The following is a 20,037-nucleotide window of genomic DNA, read 5'->3' as shown; positions in this document are numbered from 1 at the left end:
TGCTTGAGGACAGGAAGGCTCCTCAGAGGAACCTGGACAGGCTGATCGATGGGCTGAGGTCAGTTGTATGAGGTTCAACAAGGCCAAGTGCTGAATCCTGCACTTGGGCCACAACCCCATGCAACGCTACGGGCTTGGGGCAGAGTGGCTGGAAAGCTGCCCACAGGAAAAGGACCTGGGAGTCATAATCAACAACTGTCTGAATATGAGCCATTGTGTGCCCAGGTGCCAAATAGCATGGCCAGCAGGACCAAGGAGGTGATTGTTCTTCACCAGCGCTGCTGAGGCCACACCTCGAATACTGTGTTCAGTTCTGGGCCCATCACAACAAGAGGGATATTAAGGTGCTGGAGCATGTCCAGAGGTAGAAAATGAAGCTCGTGAAGGGTCTGGAGAACAAGTCTTATGAAGAGTGGCTGAGGGAGCTGGGGATGGGTAGTCTGGATAAGAAGAGGCTGAGAGGAGACATGATCACTCTGTACAACTACCTGAAAGGAGGCTGTAGTGAAAGGTCAGTCTCTTCCAAATAACAAGTGATGAGACAAGAGGAAATGGGCTCAAGTTGTATCTGGGAAGGTTTAGATTGGATATGAGGAAAAAATTATTTATGAAAAAGATCATCAAGCATTGGAAGAGGCTGCCCAGGGAAGTGACTGATTCAGCATTCCTGAAGGTATTTAAAATATGTATAGAAGTGGTGCTTTAAGACATGGTTTAGTGGTGGTCATAGTGCTACATTAATGGTTGGTCTCCATCTTAAGTGTCTTTTCCAACCTAAATGATTATGTGATTCTATAAAATGAGGCCAGGGTTCAAATAGCTTTATTTAATTTCATAATATACCAAAAAAACCCCTCCACCATTAGCAGCAGCGATCTACAAAATAAAAGAGCTTTTTGCAGGTAGAAAAGAAGAAACAGGTGGAGAGAAAGGAAGCCTTAACTTCCTGAGTTAATAAGTTACAAGGTCCAATACTTCCTACTCAAGAACATTTCACCTGAGGTGATTCGGATAAGGTAGATTAAGAACCAGCACAATTATAAAAAGGAATGAATTGCCATCAGTTAAGAAACCAGAGGTGCTCCTGTAGTTCTGCTAAGAACAAACAATTTCTTGAGAAATTACAAGCATTTTTCAAATCAAATACATTCATACCACCATAACCACTCAGATGCTTCCAATACAAAACATGATTACATAAAGAACACAAAAATATGAGTTCAGACTAGTTGGAACTACAGCTATAGGACACAAGGAAATGGGCTCAAGTTGTGCCAAAGGAGGTTTAGATTAGACATTAGGAAGAACTTTTTCACCAAGACAGTTGTTAAGCATTGGAATAGGCTGCCTAGGGAGGTGGTGGAGTCATCATCCCTGGAGATATTCAAAAGATGCATAGATGAGGTGCTGAGGGATGTGGCTTAATTTAGTGATGGGGCTGGTAGTGTGAGGTTAGCAGTTGGACTTGATGATCTTGAAGGTCTTTTCCAACCATAACGATTCTATGATTCTATAGCCATAATAAAAACAGTTTGGATAAACCAAAATAATGATTAATACTCCTTTTGCTCATGGACGTCTTATTTAAGCTTCTCAAATTACACAAGCACAAAGGACAGCAACTTCATCCTATATTTAAGAAATGAAAACAAAAACAGTATTCTAAAAGAAAATTCTCAATTTTAGGCTTTAAGATGCAGGAACATCTTGAAGAATATTTAAGTAAACACATTCTACGTATACATGGATATGAACGCAAAGTAGACAAAAATGCTAGTAAGTTTGGTAATGAGCTCTCATTATAGGTTTAGTTCAGGAAATCTGAACACTGATCTTGATTGACATAGTAATGAATGATGTTTTAAGACAGCTGCCTAGATCCAGCCCAAGTCTCAGATAAGGATCCAAAACAAGCTGCTGCTTCTCATCGTACCTACTCAGCAACAGATTTTTCTTAAGATTACTTTCATTTACCTCCACTTGTCACAATTGAAAGAAGGTTTCCATCATCGTATATATTCACAGAATAATTCAACATCTCAGATGTTCCAAAAGATCCGTATTCCTGAGCCTCTTTGTAGGTTCTCAGCACTGTACAGCTAGCCAAGTCACCACTCTCACTTGTATCTATGCAGGCTCTGTTGACCAAAACCAAAAAAGCAATTTTCCAGCTGTCGTAAGCTTTCAGTTGTCCTCCTCCTAGCAAAGAGTACTACAAAGTCTTTAAGAAGTGTGGTTCTGTGTTTATGTAATCTTACTTCTTAAAGTCACTATTTTAAAACCTGTTTGTTTACACATAGATTCAGAAGCTACATAAACTGATTTTCAAACACTACTTAATACAAATTAATCCGTCTTTGAAAAGCAAGCATATGGAAACCCAGGCAACTTCTCCAAGGAAGAAATTCCACTAATGCTAGCTATGCAGTGCTAGTACACAAACATTTTAAGTCTTAACCACCGTTCTGTATGATGCACATGATTCAGTCAAGAAAAACACCATACTACATCCTGAAGCTTTGCAAAGGCTTGTGCTCTGGGTTTGTTTGCTTTTTTCCCTCCTATCAGCAACAGATACTCAAAGCAATTTTACTCTGCCTCAGAGAAAAATCTTACACTGCATGCCATGCTGTCATGAAACTCAAGTGATATAGCAGTATTATTCTAAATCAAAATATTACTTAAGACATCTATAAAGGGATTAGATTTAAGAGTCCTCAATGCATGCTGTTTCTTTATACTTAGAAAAAGACATTTTAGAGAAGTTCAGTCATTTACCTCCAGGTCTCACCATCGTTCCATACTAGACAATCATATACTGGGCCAGGATCAGTATATTTTTTCTCGAAAGAATTCAACAGTTCCACTTGATTTTGAAGTTCTTCTTTTATTAGTTTATTTACCTAATAAGGCAACAAAAACACAGAGTATTTCTAAAATGATTATAAGATAAGTAATCCTACATTCCTTTCTGATGCTATATATTTGTTCTGTTACTTCATCAAGAATGTAAGACTACCCTAGGAGTCAGAAGTTCAACGGTCTTCAACAGTGCACTCTTGTTTTTGGCCTACTATATATAACTACTTCCAACTTCTGTAACTGAAACATTTAAAGCCCTACTTTTTTTACACATTGTTAAATAACATAGAAGTGACACGAGGCATTTCTGGTACTTCAATGAAATAGTATTTAGTTTACAAAAGAAAGGATATATTTGGAAGATTCAAACTTATAAAACTTATAACTTAAATAAAACATTAAAAACATGCTATGAAATATTTCATAGAATAATTTTAGTTGGAAGAGACTTTTAAGCTCATGAAGTCCAACCACTAACCTGCCAAGCCCACCACTAAACCATGTCCCTAAGCATTTCATCTACATGGCTTTTAAGCATCTCCAAGGATGGGGACTCCACTACCTCCCTGGGTAGCCTGTGACAGTGTCTAACAACCCTCAGTGAAAAAATTCTTCCTTATGTTCAATCTCCTCTGGCACTGCTTGAGCTCATTTCCTCTTGTCCTATCCCTTGTTACTTGGGAGAAGAGACCAACCCTACCTCATTACAACCTCCTTTCAGGTAGGTGTAGAGAGTGGTCATGTCTCCTCTCAGCCTCCTCTTAGCATCAAACATCCCAAGCTCCCTCAGCTGTCATTAAGACTTGCTCCCCAGACCCTTCACAAGCTCATGTTGCTCATGTCTGGACATGCTCCAGCACTTTAATGTCCCTCTTGTAGTAAGGAGCCCAGAACCGAACACAGTATTCAAGGTGCAGCCTCACCAATACCAAGTACATGGGGACAATCACTTCCTTGGTCCTGCTGGCCACACTATTTCTGATACAGGCCATGATGCCTGGGCACACTGCTGGCTCAGGTTCAGATAGCTGTCAATCAACATCAGTTAACACCACTAAGCAAATCAAACAATCATCCAATAATAAATTAATACCTTAATCAGAAGATACATTGGTAAGTTATGTGCCAAAATAATCACAAGTACCTAATAAAATATTTTAATCTTTGCAACTGGTAACAAATTGTTGCAAACAACGAGGCTTATTTAGATTTACACAAACCTGGGAGGGAGAGCTATGAGCGGCATCAAATTCTTCTTGTTTCCTACAGGCCTCTGCTAGAGCCAGTCTGTGAACAGGATCCCAGAGCTTTTCCTTGCGTTCTTTCTGTAAAATAAAACCAGATTCCTCAACATATTGACCAATATGTAAGCCAAAGTATGAAGACTATCAAAATAATTTGAAAATTCTGATTTGAGACACAGAGGCTAAAAAACTTCAATATCATCCTATAAATAAATAAATATCAAGACACTGAAAAAAATCCCCATGTAACGGCAATTTCTAGACCTTTCTCTAAATGGACCATTGTGGGCAGGTCTACTGGGCCACCTCCCATTGTTCTGAAATGGATCATGTCAAAACTGCAAATAAATCAGTGAGGGATTCTCTCTCTAGCACTGGCTAGCAGCCTACACGCATTAGCAAATCACATACTGTACTTTCACCATTCTAATTTTTTTGAAGGAAGATAATGACACATGAGAAGTAAAAAGTTCCTTACCTGAATCCTCTCCTTAAGAGCTTTAGGATAGATATCATAGCCATTTTTTATGCCAATGTGGTATCTGCCTGAAGGATTTACCCAGTTTGCTGGAATCTACAGAAAAGTATATTCAGAAATAAGTTAACTAATGACAAAAAATAATTCAGCACTGGGTAAGACAGCTTGGCACAACAGATTTGCAAATATCACCAATTTAATTCCCTGTCTCTGTGACAGTATCTACTGCACTAAGTTTCAACAACACAGCATGGCACTTTTGATGCAGTTCCAGAGGAATCAGCATCAATTCCTGTGACATTGCCATTGAATATCTTTAAATATCAGTTGCCCTGATACTCTACTTCTAAACACAATAGCCTCAGCAGTGCCTTTATTGGGCGGAAGTCTGAGGAAATAGCAGCAATATAAATGAACAGAAACATGCTAGCATTAAGCAGTACTATGGTTAGAGATCATGACAAACACCTGAATGTTTAAATTTCTTATCTGCCTACAGTTTAGATTGTCAATGTATCAGACCCACTATACCTAGTAACAAAAGAGAGCAAGGGAGCCTAAAGGAAAGTTGGAGAGGGACCTTTTTCTGGGCACGTAGTGATTGAACAAGGGGTAATGGCTTTAAACTGAAGGAGGGAAAATATTTAAAATTAGGAAAAAATTCTTCACTGTGAGGGTGGAACAGGTTTCCCAGAGAGGCTGTGGATGCCCCATTCCCGCAAGGGTTCAAAGCCAGGTTAGATAGGGCTTTGAGCAACCTGGTCTAGTGGAAAGCGTCTCTGTCCACAGCAGGGACTTATCTTTAAGGTCCCTTCTAACCTAAGCCATTCTATGATTCTCTGATTCACCCATACAATTGTATTCTATCACCTCATCCATCTAACCTGCCAGTCAAAAACATGCCAGTAAAATCCGCAGTTCTACGTAGCTGAGACCTCTGCTAGATTTCATCATATCCCTTCTGAAAACCCTACATCATTCCTTCTCCATTCATAGTGAGAATGCACTGAGCCTCCAACAAAGTTCTCAAAGATTTTTCAGTCTGTAAAACTATTTACCATGAGCTTAACATGATTCCTCTTGCAGTTGTGGAAAATAGTAGCACTTTTAAAGACAGAATCGTGTCTGATATTTCTAAAGCACATCAGCACATTTTCATCAGCCAGTTTCCAAAACTGTATTAGATACCAATTTGAGCAAAGTAATTAAATGATCACCAAGCCTGCAACAAAACTCTGTACACACTCCCATTTCGCTACAGAGACTATGAAACATAAAGTCATAAAAAGTAAATGTAATGTCAAGTAACCTATAAGATGATAAAATACAGTATTAATTTTGCATAAGATCTGGTTAAAAGGAAATAAGTTCTGCAGAAACCAAAATAGGTGCTAGAGTTCTTGTTAAATAAGACAGAAAGGAAAAGATACTTGTGCTGACTCTGTGCCACCAAATACTTACCTTCAAAGTTCTTCCAGAAAGACCAGTAATTTCCCCATCTTTAGGTTCTACAATGGTACATGTAGTTACATCACCACTGCCTGTTGTATCAATTATATCAATTATCTTGGGTTTCCCATCAGTTGTAATCTGAAAATATAAGCACAGAAAAATTGAAACTTTTGTTGATTACCCTTTAGCATACAAATCAGGATTTTTTAAAATAATTTGTCACTACAAATATCAAGTAACTTTCTCAAGCACACAGTCTCTAACTGAAGGACATAAACCCAACTCGAAATTAGTAATTTTCAATGAACTAAGGGCAAAGTATCCATCTTTGTGGTTTGTACAAATTCACTAACTCACCTTTCTAAAAAGGACTCGGAAGAAAAACAAATCAAAGCATTGTGTCGATAAAGCAGAGGATCCTTAATTTGCAAGCCTCAGCTTGCAAAACCATTTGCAAAAACTACTATTTGTGTTCAAGTGATTCTCTGTATTGCTTCCATCCCACTATTCTGGGCAAATTTACTATAATGAGTGCACAACTCACAAAATGAAAGGTGCTGAAACACATGCACTCACAAGCCTGAGTCTCTTAACTGTGCTTAAACCTAAAAGGAACATGAGTTATCATCATCTTATTTTTCCTATTTCAAGGATTCCATTTCTGAAGAGCTAAGAGCTGTGGCTATATCCACCTAATACTGTAAAAAGGAGTATTTTTATCAGGGTGAAGACAAAGAGATCTGACTAGCTAAGAGAGGTTTATGAGCATGAATTGAAAGCCTCCTCAAATTATAAGAAAACTAGCCCTGAGGGACTTAACTTCAGTTGAAGTCAACCAAACAGCAGCAAAAAAGAAATCACTAATCCAAAGTTCCTTTCACCTAGAGGAACCTTCTACACAATCACTAATAGTATGATAAAGGTGTTTTTATTTCTTTTACATTTAGCAAAAAAATTGAGTGTTGACTTCTGGTAATAACATGCTTTACTTAGTAGGTACTATATGAGTTTGTTCAGTAAACAAACTATACTTTATACACAGTAGTATTTGCTTGAATAGCAATACAAATTCAGAAGAATGGAGTCCCAGTCTTACGAGGACAGGTCAAGAGCAAGTTGGGATTGTTCAGCCTGGAGAAGAGAAGGTGGCCTTTCCATACATAAAAGGGGTTTACAAGAAAGATGAGGACAGACTTTTAAACAGAGCCAGTTATGATAATAAAAAGGGTAATGTTTTTAAAACTAAAAGAAGGTAGACGTAGACTAGAAATAAGGATGATTTTTTTTTTTTTTTTTTTTACAATGAGGATAGTGAAACACTGGAACAGATTGCCCAGAGAGCTGGTAGAGACCCCATTCCTGCAGGTGTTCAAGGCCAGGTTGGATGGGGCTCTGAGCAGTCTGATCTAGTGGCAGATGTCCTTGTTCATTGGCAGGGGAGTCCCTTCCAACCCAAGCTATTCTATGAGCTGGCCAACTGCACCTATTTTTACAGTTCTACATTAAAGATTGATTTTAAAACATTTTAAAAAATAAATAATCTTCCCAACACTTCCTACACTGTAAGTGAAAAAAGTCTCTTGTTCAGAAAAGTAGGAACATTGTTTAGTTTTCACCATTTGAATATCTGGTATTGTACTCTCTAGCAATAATTTTGATGCTAGACATAACATATACGGCAGGCAGTTTTGCTCAAATCATGCTCTGGAATTGTGAATTCAGCAGCAGCTGCTGGATGTTAACAACATGACCAAGCTGTTTCACTGAAGTCACTGTTGCTGTCAAAAAGACAAAAAGGGTCAAACTTTTATCACATCTCAAAAAAGATGGATAAATACTTCCAAGGTATCAAATTCTCACTGTTTAAACCAACAAACCACACAATCCCACAACTTCCTCAAAAAGAAAAAAAAAAAAATCAACCCCCAAAAACCCCAATAAAGCCAATCCAAACAAACTAACAAAAATAAGAAGCAACACCCATCTGCAAATAAAAACCAGGTTTAAACAGATGGAAAAAAGAATGAAACCCAAAAATCCCAAACCCATAGCAACCATAAAAAGGACATTCATTGCATTTCCCAGAGGGTAACAAATACTGATTTTGAAGAGGCTTTCTAAGGAAGAACTTCCATTACAGAAACAAACTATTAATCTGTAGAAATTCATATTCAGTTTAGAAAATTGTTAAAGTGTGTTAACCTGGTAATGCATCTACTGAAAAACAGTTACACAGTAGTAAAAATGTTCTTGATGAACACAGTGCTTTGGCACTCAAACCATACAGGTTCCTAGTGTTTGTAATTTATTCCCTCAAACATCAGTCTTCACTCACTGAAAAGTCAAGATCTGCTCTAATAATAAAGCAACTCCAAGCCAAACGTGAGATTATGAGAAGCAGACATTTTGCAGTATGCCTGCAATCAAAGTGAATTTGTTCAGTGATCAGAGCACAAGAACAGAAGAAAGAAAATGTAATCCAAGGTGACTTATTTGAAGTAGACCAGTTACACTGCAACAGGTGGCCAGAACACAAATTTATGCCGTAGCAAGCTTGGGTAGTTTTAAAAGTTGTTTCCTAGCCAGGAAAACAACGTGCCACTCCTACACTATATGGCTCTTTGCCTTCTAGCTGAATAGCAGGTCAACACATGCACGTGAGTTTGTACAATTTGAACCAACAAATGTCAGTTTTTCAGTCTGACACAGGAAACTCAGAGTTTCGGGTGAAAGGGTCCAAAGTCCAATTCCTAACAGCAGTGATCCAGGCAGGTTCATGGTCACTTAGTGCAAGTAACTGATACGGTGGCTTCTACTGCAATGAACCATTGTTTGGCATGCTGCCTACCAGTAGTAATGCTACAGTGAAACTCAAAGAATTCAACCAGGTTTTCCTTTCCATGTCCTGTCACTCTAAGGAAAAAAAAAAAAAATAATGTGAACTTGGTCAATTCTCTTGTGTGAGCAGAAAAATCCTGAAGTAATGAATTTATTACAGACAGAAGGCATATTTTAGTACCTTTTGCATTAAAATTCAAAAAAAGAACTTTTTTTACAATTAGAAATTATTAAGAGTATACTTAGACCAAAATCCTCAATCCTACCTTTCATATCATGGTTTGCCTACAGCCATTTGAAAAACTAGTCTGCTAGTTTATAACTGAAAGTGTTGGTTTTGTTGTTTATACAGTTTAGCTGGAAGTTTGAAAAACATATTTCAACATTATCTCTAACTTTGTAAAACAAGTAAAATAGTAAATTGAACACATTGAAATTAATCTAGCCACATAACCCTGGCAACTGGTCAGTATAACAGAAGTAGATGAGCACCAGTATCTGGGCCAATCCCAAACAAATATGCAAAGCCAGATGCATTTGAATATATTTTTGTCAGAACAAACAAGGTTATTGATTGCAGCAACAAGAGATGAACAAGTTCTTCAGCACTTTGGTTACAGGACAGCTGATCACAAATAAAATAATATTGAAGCATTTTTTTTAACTCAGTGCTGAAAAGCAAGTCAAACCAAATGAGTTGCTACTGCTAAAAGGTCATCTCCTAAAGTACAAACTAATTTTAGTAAATAATAATTCTAGCAGGCATTTCATAAAACTATCAAGAAGCAGATGAAGCGACTTACCTATCGTCAAACACAATAAGTAGCAGCAACAGGGAAAGGACAGGGTGGGGCTGAACAAAGACTGTATGTACACAGCCCAATGCTCCATTAAACATACTCGCCTACCTAAAATTTCATCAGTTGTCGTGTCTTAATGAGGAATGCAAGCCACGATTTGGCAGATAACAACAGGAAACAGATTCTACCAAAAGGGCTAAGAAGTGAAAAAAAAGCATAATGAAAGTAGTACACAAAGTGAACTTTATTGTTTGCATCAACAGGTGGAGTGAAAAGCAATAAAAAACAAGGTAAAACGAGTTCCTTAGAGTGCACTCGCTACAAAAGACTCAGAAAGAAAAGGAAAGGAAATACAAATTAGACTAATATTTTTTGTGGCAAAGAAAGTCAGCCAACAGAAAAAAATCAATGTAAGAACTTTTTTTTTTTAAGCTCAGTAACTACTTTCTCTATAGCACCAAATGTCCAGAGAAGAATATAATCATAATGGTATACTCTGTTCCTAAATCTTTTTGTCCCTCAGAAAGTGATCACCAGGTACCACACTTTCATGCTATCAACATTTACAAGTCAAAGGATAATATCAACAAATGAAAGAACCTTAACCAGGAATGAGACACTAGGGAGGAGTAAAACATGAATTGTTTTGATTAAAAACCACAAAATATATTCAAAACACAGCAGCTCATTTTGGCCTGTAATCATTGCTGACATTAACCTGAACTCAAAGTTGTAATACCTATTAATTCTGCTTCTCTTCCCTCCAAGCAACTGACTCCGTTCTCATAGTTCTAGCTCCGTGGCAGGACAATAACTGACAATGAGACTAATAGCAAGAAAAAGCAGTAGCAGAGAAGACAGGGGCAATAAAAAACCAAAAACCCCAAGGTTAGAAACTACTTGTCACAGTACAGCTACACTGTCTTGCTGTCTGTGCCCAAGACGCTGTCTTATTCTGTGAGGTAAAACAAACTGCCCAATATTCCACAGAGTGAGGATATCCTCTTGCTGACAAAAAGACTTAGGAAGCTACTCTACAGACTGTGCATACTACTTCTTCTTTATAATTCCCTGTATCCTGTGCAACAACACCCCCTGTTCTGTAGTTTTGCAAGTAGCCTAAGTCAGGTGTATTGAGTAGGCAGTGTGAAGAGTACATGGCTTTTCCACATGTTTCTATAACATCCTTGCAAACTCACTCTTACTCATTGCAAGATGAATGCCAAACCGTGCACCACCACTTGCCTCCCCCTTCCCAGTTATCTACAAATCATTTACTTTACTACCTGAAATTTTATCCTTCACCAAAAGAAAACTGGTTGAAGTGTTATTGTCAACACTGAGATCATGAGGGTTCATAAGTATCCCTTATCAAACTTCATAAACCTTGGGTTATCTATCTCAGAACAAAGTTTCCCTCTATTATCCATAAACTCATGCTTTTTTTCTTTTTGGTTGACCATTCTCCATTTATAATCTCTAGAGATTTAGATTTTTTGCCTTCATATTTGAAATCTTAGAACTATTCACACCCTATTTATATTCACATCTTGATAATTGTATTTTACTGCTTTCTGGCCAGACTATGGTATTATCTTGTTTTTGTTTGCTTTCTGGTTACCTCTCTCTAAGGTTCCTAATTACTATTTCACTTATAAAGTTTTTGTCAAAAGGATCAGTTTAATTTCAGCTTAAATCATCCAAAGTCACAGCTGTCCAAGTCCCTCCTTCCACCTTACCTATCCTCTTTACTCATTCTTTCACTTACTTGAACTCCATAAGGAGTCATTTTAGAACACTGAACTAAAGATGTGCCAAGGTGTGGTCCCTCAACGAGGTGGCTTAAAGGGAAAAAGAAAGGGAAGAAACCAACATAGGCTCTTAGTTAAAAAAACCAAACAAACACCAAAGGATAGAGAATCCAAGCGAGTGGCATGCAACTCTCTCCAAATCACTTCTTTTGCCACATCTTAAGAGAAAACATGTTCCAAGAAATTGGAAGCAGCAGCGCTATAGAAGGCCACACAGAAACTTAGATGATAAAGAAATGTTGAAAGACAACACTTAAAAGCAATAAGGAAGTGCGGAGAAACATCAAAATTAAAATCACAGAGAAATTTACAGAACTGAGATTGAGATCGGAACAGCAATCACTGTATAAACTGAGATCCTCAAAAAGTAGGCAGAAACAAATTCGATAGATTGCTAATGCAATACATAACACGAAAAATACACAGAGAAAGAGAGGCATGCAAATTTTGCCAGAAATACTCTTCTCATGTAAAAGATCTAAGCTTCCGTCTGTAGCCTCAAGCTACCTATTCTTGAAGTCACGCTAAGCTTTAACAAAAAGTACTCTTTTGTAATGAACTCTATGTGGAAGAAGACAGCTGAGAAGATTTAAGGAACAGAAAACACCCATGAATGGCTTAAAAAGGAGGACCTCTACGCAAACGCTCAAGTGACCGGTGCGGAGACCCTGTTTACAGGATTCCTCCGTCCTCCTGCACCAGAGCCCACGCTCAGGCGAACGCACGCTGAGCGGGAACTGCAAGCAAACAAGCAAACAACAAGTCTCCAGGACGGCCCTTTGGAGGCCTCCCCTGCTCTCGCTGACGCCTGAGGCCCCCCGGGGTCCATGGCCGCTCCTGGCCCAACGCCCCGGCCCCACACTCGTCTCCGTCCCCCCCGGCAGTACGGCCTCCGCCCGCCCCAGCGCCACGGGGCGCCTCCGGCAGGGCCCGAGGGCTGCCCCCGCCTCCACCTCCCGCCAACCCCCTGAGGGCCGCCCGCCGCCCACACCCGAGGCCGTGACTCAGGGGCGGCCGCCGCCGGCTCCTCCCTGCCACCCGTTACCTGCATGCCCGGCGCCCCCGGGTCCACGCCGGTGTCCAGCACGGCCAGCAGCACCCCCCGCCCATCGAAGTCGGGGAAGCGAGCGAGGAAGGCGGCAGCACCAGTCTCCTTCTTGGGCAGGAGACCGTGGAAGGGGAAAGGCTCCTCAGCGGCGGCGGCCATGGCAGGAGGCGGGGGTGGGGGGGGGGTGGACGGTGCCGCGCGAGACCAGAGCGCGGACGGCGGCGCCGGCAGCTGGGGGAGGGAGGGGGAGAAGGGATTGGGGGGGGGAAATGGGCGAAGCCAGTGGGAGGCGCATGCGCCCTGCCGCCCCACCAATCCGCGGGGAGACGCGCCCCCTCGCGGCCCGCGCGGCGGGACCACCGGCACCGAACCCTCCAATGCGGCCGCGCGGCGGGCTGGCACGGGCGCCGGAGCTGGCGGGGCAACCGCGGCCGAGGCAACCAATCAGAGGAGCGATGCGCTCCAACCGCCGGGACCCCGGCGCGGGCTGCTGGGCTCGAGGGGCGGCCGCGGGGGCCAGAACGTGCAGCGAGGGGCGTGGCGCGGCGGCCACGTACCGCCGGCGGCGGAGGGGTGGGCGCGGGAGGTAGAGAGACGTAGAGTCGCCTCAGGGAGTTGCCGGATAAGGCCGGCAGGCACCTTTGAGATCCGGTTCCTAGCGAGTGGGTGGCAGGGCGGGGGACGGCTGCGGCTGCCTCAAGGAGCTCGGTCTCACCTCCGCGCTGCTCCCCGGCTGTGGCTTGCGGCGGCGGCGCGTGGCCTCCCTGCCTCCCCCAGGCACCGCTGAGGAGACATCCCGGTGCCGCGGCGATCCGCGAAATCCTCCGAATCAGAAACAGAGCCGATGTGCAACCATTTCATTACGTTGTGGGGTTCTTTTTTTTTGTTTGTTTGTTTTAGGTTTATGTTTCTGCTGATTCATTGTCCGGGATGAAAAACACGTTACGTGGTCGCAGCGCCTGAGGAAGGCGGCTTGAGGCGGCTTTTGTAGTGCGTTGCGTGGCAGTTTGGTGTCTGGGCGACCATTCAGCAAAAGGAGACAAATACAAAGACTACGTAAAGGCTGCGGCGACCCTCAAATAACATTTGCGGTAAAATAGTTCAGGGAAAAAATCTCGACATTGAAGAGGGGTTTTAAAGTTAGTTCCTGGTCGCAGACAAACTTGCAAAGGATGCTGAGCTGTCAAGTACCTAAAACCAAATAGGCAGAAAACTTGTTTTTAGAATGATAACTGTATTTGTAGTGTTTTGACACGTGACTCTTGAGCCACTGTAACTAGCAATACGGGTACAAACTGGTCGGTTACTTGGATAACACATTGCGTTCTTCAGGCAAGTTTTATGTTCAGTATATTATGTTGGGGGGGAAAGGTGAAAGTTGTCAGGATACACTAGGGCTTATGGGAATTTTTCTGTTTGTGTAATTCTTTTATTTCATGCATCTGATGAGGTTATTACAGAATGTTTGTCACATTAAACTACATCTGGCACTTACTGTTTTTTAGCAGGAGTGAGGGGGTTGCTAGAAAATAGTGGTGCATTATGCATTTCCCTCATTTTGTGGGCAGCAACGTCTCGTGGCTCATCAATGACTTGAGAGATCTATGCAAGTAAAGTACTAAAATAAACCTGGAAAGCACTGCCTTAAAACTATGTATCAAAAAAAGCCAAAGCTGTACCATATGTACTTATTTTGTAACTCAATCTGCTTCGCTCTTTGGCTTTTATTGATGAGTCAAAATTTTACATTTTGATGTCTAGATACCATGTGCTTGACTTTCTTAGAATACTGCTGGCATCTGACAGCCATATTAAGTTTTTTTTAGAATTGCATAAAACCTGGACCAATCTTACTTTAGGGGGGAGAATTATTCCTACTAGATGGTTATTCTCTTGTTTAATGTCTAATCCACTGCCTGTATGAGTTCAGTTTTGTGTATCATTGCTAATGAACCTCAGTGGGAGAGGCTTGTATTTCTGACAGCACATTCGGATCAACAGGAGTCTAACATATCCTGTTTCCAATATATATTTTGAGACGTTAAAATACAGCAAATTCTCAAAAGGTTTCATATCTCATTCAGTAAACGAGCTGTACAAGATCTGGAAACCTTTGTTACTAACCCTGAAGTTTTCTGTTCTCTTCTGTTGCCTTGGTCTTAGAGTTTGATATCACAAAATCATCTAATTAGCATGTGCATTAATAGTACAGGTATGTATCACTCAGTGATGGCCACTTTCAAGTGGCAGGGCAAGTTTGGCAGGAAAGATCAGGATTTGAGGAAGGTGTGCCAAACATCTTTTACGAGACTTTGAAAAGATATCATGAGTCATGAAAAATAACCTGATTTTCATTACGCTCTTTAAAACATAACCATGTTGTGTTAATTGTATGGGTGCAATTGCTGTGTTAGGACACAGGCTTAAGGGTAAGGATGTGCATCTAACTGAGCATTTGCAGATCTGAGCATGGAATTCTTGCTTCTAGTTCTGAGCTTCTGAGGTTTCTGAGCTTTAATTTGCTTATAGAGCTTGTTAAAATAATTCTGCTATATATTTAACAGTGGTAGTATGCACACTCAGCATTGATTCTCCTTACTGAATCTTAGTTTCTGAATTGTGCTAAGTAGAGCTTGATTTTACTCTGAGTCATACTGTTGCCATTCTGCAGAAGACAAAAGTAGAGCTGCCATGTTGAAAACGCAGAATACGAGTTTGTCACAGAACTTCTCGAGACAATATGGTTTAGTCATTACAGTAACGATTTAGCATCTCTTGGGATCTAAGTTTGTATTGCAGTTCATCTGGTTTTGCTGTGTTAAATAGGTTCACATCTCCATATTAGGAACCATTTCAGGACTTTGAATCTGGGGACTGAGCCAAAGTCAAAGAGTCAACTACTGCTGCCACATCCAAGAATCTGACTTCAAAGGTACAGATGGTTTGTAGATCCCTTTGAAAGGATTGAAAACCAGAGCTGCTCTTTTTCCCTAACTATCGTTCCTTTACTGTGAAGTAGGTTTTAGGCCAGGCAACACCTGTCTATAGGTAGCTACATTTCCATGGATGTGTGATGCTCCATCCAGACTCGACTCCAAATGCTCTCAATATGGATGTGTTTCTTAGTCTGCTCGTAAGGATCAGCAAAGCTGCCCGAGTCTTGGCAACTCTGAGCAGTTCCCTACCTGGCTTACGTGTTCGGCCTGTCAGGACGCAGAGTTGAGCCACCCATCCCCCTCAGATTCCCTGGAGATCAGTGAAAAGGTCAAGGAATGAAAGACTTACCTTTGGTGGATGAGAAGGGGGTTAAAGACCTGTTAGGCAATCTGAACACCCATAAAATCTATGGGACCTGATTGGATGCACCCACGAGTGCCGAGGGAGCTGGCTGATGTTATTGCTAAGTTACTCTCCATCATTTTTGAGTGATCAAAACAGGTTAGATGCCTGAGGACTGGAGGAAGACCAATGTCACTCCAGTCTTCAAAAAGGGCAAGAAGGATGACACAGGAAACTACAAGCTGGATAGCTTCACCTCCATCCCTGGAAAGTTGGTAGAAAAACTTATCCTGAATGTCATTTGTAAACATATGAAGGAAAAGATAGTTATCAGGGGGAGTCAACATGGATTCACCAAGGAAAAATCCTGTTTGCCCAACCTGACAGCCTTCTATGATGATATAACTAGCTGGCTAGATGAGAGGAGAGCAGTGGATGTCATCTACCTTGACTTCAGCAAGGCTTTTGACACTGTCTCCCATAACATCCTCATCAGAAAGCTTGGATGAGTAGATGGTGAGGTAGATCGAGAGCTGGCTGAATGACAGAGCCCAGAGGGTGGTGATCAATAGCACAGAATTCAATTGGAGGCCCGTGGCCAGTGGAGTTCAACAGGGATCGGTTCTGTGGCCAGTCTTATTCAACATCTTCACCTACGGCCTGGATGAGGGGACAGAGTATACCCTCAGGTATACAGGTTGGGGACTGACCTGCTGAAGAACAGCTCTGCAGAGACCTGGGAGTCCTGATTGATAATAAACTAAACATGATCCAGCAATGTACCCTCGTGGCCAAGAAGGCCACTGGCATTCTGGGATGCATCAAGAACAGTGTGGCCAGCAGGTCAAGGGAGGTTCTGTTCCCCCTCTACTCTGCCCTGGTGAGACCTCATCTGGAGTCCTGTGTCCAGTTCTGGGCTCCCCAGCTCAAAAGGGACAGGGAACTTCTGGAGAGAATCCAGTGTAGGGCTACCAACCCCTATCAGGACAGTCAGGGAAGGTGTGGGATCTCCTCTGGAGGTTTTCAAAACCCACATTGTCACGTTCCTGTGTGACCTGATCTGGGTGGACCTGCTTTAGCAAGGGGGTTGGACAGTCCCTTCGAACCCCTATAATTCTGAGATTCTATGATTCTGGAATTTGTGCAGCCCCAACGTGCTTCAGATAACATTGCTGTGTCTTTTGTCTGATGTTACACCCAGAAGTTGGATACTGGGATTTGAATCTCTTTTCTGTCTGAGCCTGCTTCTTTCTGCATACGACACTCTTTAGCTGCTGCAGGGTTCTCTGTGCGTCAGGTATTTCTGTTCTACATGGAAGCATCCCAAAGAGAACAAGAGACAACATGACCTAATATGTTAGTAGTACAAGCGTTGGCATGGATGGAGAAGTACTGAGATTTTCATTCTTTCTCTAATTAACGTCAAATAATTACATGCAAAGTGTCAATTGTAGTTGAGCACAAGAACACTTTAAATTTCAGTTGCAAGTAATTACCTTAGTCACCATGTTACGCATTTCACCCACTCCTGTCTTCTTTCAACTCTGCCTTGGTTACAACATAGTGAGAGGAGGAATGAGCCTACCAGTTAAACCAGGAGAGGAGGTGTCTGATAAGTCACAGTAGGCAAAAGAGGCACTTCAGTATTGTGAGCGGGTTTGTTAATTACTGAGGTGTTCAGTAGAAACTCCTCCTCATTCCCACTTACGAGAAAGGATTAGTTTTGATATTTAACTTCTAGATTATGATGAGGATACATAACCCTTGAATGAGGTGGACATCAAGATGCCCTTAATTCCTGACTTGCCTTTTGTCTCAACACAAGACCTCTAGAAGGAACAGTTTCACACTACCTCCCAGCCTGATACTTGGCCATTCATTCTTGTTCTTCTGCTTCCCCACTTACTTTGGCTGGTGGGGCTTCATGGTGGAGCAGGTTAAGGAATAAATCTGTCTGAAGACTATCTCTCAAAAGCAGTTGTGAGCATTTATCTGAGACAAGTTCCTGTGCCATCTCTGTTGTGCTTGTGCTGGTGCAGAGTAGAGATGGTCCCTCACTGCATAGCACTCCCTGGTTAAAAGGACCACAGGACTACGGTGCTGCATGGGGAGCCCTGGCCACTGCACATGGCCCACAGTATGGTCTGGCAGGGAAACTGGGCTTAGAGGGTTTAGATTTTGTTTGCCAGGCCCTGTAATGAGACTTCCACAAAGTGCCCATATAGCTACAAGCCTATGTAAGTTTTCTGCTGGATCTATTTCATAAAGATTTTTGGAGAAGATTCCATCCTAGTACTTCTTTCTTTGATTGGTACAGAGCAGTTCAGCGTGGACAAAGGTATGTGATCTATGCACTTTGACACTCTTCATAGAGAGAAATACACACACCAATCTTTTAGGTTTGGTAACAAATCTTCCTTGGACAATGTGTTCTCAGCTTTGTCTTCATGAATCATAGAATCATAGAATGGTAGGGGTTGGAAGGGACCTTTAGAGATCATCTAGTCCAACCCCCCCTACAGAAGCAGGATCACCTAGATCAGGTCACATAGGAACATGTCCAGGCAGGTCTTGAAGACCTCCAAGGAAGGAGACTCCACAACCCCTCTGGGCAGCCTGTGCCACTGCTCCGGCACATTCACAGTGAAATAGTTTTTTCTTATATTTAAGTGGAACTTTTTTATGTTCCAGCTTCATCCCATTGCCCCTTGTCCTGTTACTAGCTGCTGTAGAAAAAAGGGGTGTCCCAACCTCCTGACACCCACTCTTTAGATATTTATAAATGTTAATAAGATCTCCCCTCAGTCTCCTCCAGACTAAACAGCCCCAGTTCCTGCAGCCTTTCCACGTATGAAAGATGTTCCATTCCCCTGATCATCTTGGTGGCCCTGCACTGGACTCTCTCCAGCACTTCCCTGTCCCTCTTGAGCTGAGGAGCCCAGAACTGGACACAGAAGTTATTTACCTGGTTGGCTCAGTTTGCTGTGTTTGTCCCTTGAGAAGATAATTGTGTAAATGTAACAGATTATGTATACACATAAAATGATGAGATCATTAGTCAACAAAAGCTGTCTGTTACTCTCCAACATAATTGTGTTTCAAATATGCCTCTCAGAGTCATCAGAAGCTAAAATTAATGAATCTTACTGTTCTCTGTCATAGAATCTTGAGACACAGCTAATGGTTTTAGGCAGTATTGTCATTTACAAAACTGTTTAAAATTACCTGAAATTATATCCATATGATGACCTCTTAATATATTTCATTCAACACTTTCTCAATAATGCTGCTCAAATTACTAATTAGTCCTGAAAATTTAAGAAACTAGGGTTCATTTAGCAAGACACTGGCCTCAGCAAAAAGCTGCAGCTGATGTTCAGTATTAGCTAAACCTCAAACATCTAGTCTTCTGTGTCAAAATTATTGGTAGGGTTGCTTTTTACAAACATATTTCCTTGAGAATGCAGTCACAAAATGAAATGCCATGCTCACGTGTTTTATCTTCAATGTAACTAATGACTGTTTTCCAAGTTTGCTTTGAATCACACCCTGTAACAACAAACACCTATGATGAAGAGGGCTCAGAGGAGAAGGGCAAGAATGATGAGCTCAGGGAATACTATAAGGAATGGCCACCAGTTATCACAAGGAAAGCTGAACTTACCTCATCACAAAAGGCATCAAGGGTGACCTTTGTTTTAGAAATTCAGCTGTACCAATGGGATTTTGAGTTGTATAAACAGCCTTGCCCGTGAGATAATTAGGAGGGAGAAGCAGAGTTGGTGGAGAATTGTGTAGGCGATTCAACCAAATCTAAAAGTATAAAAGCTGAACAACCAAGAAAATGAACTTTGAAGAGAGCAACCAACTTGGGCTGGTTTCAGCTTACATATTCCTTCCTGGAGACTGGGATGCCTAGAGTCACAATAGTGAGCATAGAGGGGCTGGTAATAGCAATCAGGCTTGTATTGTGATCCAACCATATATTACAGTTGCTATATTGCTGTATTGCTCTGCTAAATCTAAGTCTTGTGTAACATAAAATATCTACAAATAAGGGAATTTGACATTAAACATGAGGCTCTCCTTGTGTGGAATATCTCTAAAAACCTGCTCAGAGAGTACTGGGCTTTGACATATCTCCAGTCATACAAGCCTTGAGGGCCACCATAGGCCCTTAACACAGCTGACACTCAATCCTATATGTAGCATTCCTTCTCTGAAT

General features: G+C 41.5%; 1 protein-coding gene across 4 annotated transcripts in view; it reads right to left on the bottom strand.

Moving 5' to 3' along the window:
* TPP2 (tripeptidyl peptidase 2) overlaps window positions 1–12,757 on the bottom strand; it is an 86,875-nt gene extending 74,118 nt beyond the window's left edge. For all 4 annotated transcript variants that reach the window (XR_009818738.1, XR_009818737.1, XM_061996332.1 and 1 more), the window contains exons 1-6: window positions 12,531–12,757; window positions 6,046–6,174; window positions 4,585–4,680; window positions 4,083–4,187; window positions 2,779–2,903; window positions 1,975–2,138 (exon numbers count right to left, since the gene is read on the bottom strand). Coding sequence is in view for 2 of the 4 variants with exons in the window: in XM_061996332.1 (XP_061852316.1) it covers window positions 1,975–2,138; window positions 2,779–2,903; window positions 4,083–4,187; window positions 4,585–4,680; window positions 6,046–6,174; window positions 12,531–12,692 (781 nt within the window). In the remaining 2 variants the exon portion in view is untranslated. The remainder of the gene's footprint in view (window positions 1–1,974; window positions 2,139–2,778; window positions 2,904–4,082; window positions 4,188–4,584; window positions 4,681–6,045; window positions 6,175–12,530) is intronic.
* Between the last annotated feature and the right edge of the window lie 7,280 nt (window positions 12,758–20,037).

Source organism: Colius striatus, chromosome 1 (genome assembly GCF_028858725.1).
Source record: "Colius striatus isolate bColStr4 chromosome 1, bColStr4.1.hap1, whole genome shotgun sequence".
NCBI classification, from domain to species: Eukaryota; Metazoa; Chordata; class Aves; order Coliiformes; family Coliidae; genus Colius; species Colius striatus.
The sequence above is the reverse complement of the archived record's forward strand: the minus strand, read 5'-3'. Positions and strand labels throughout refer to the sequence as shown.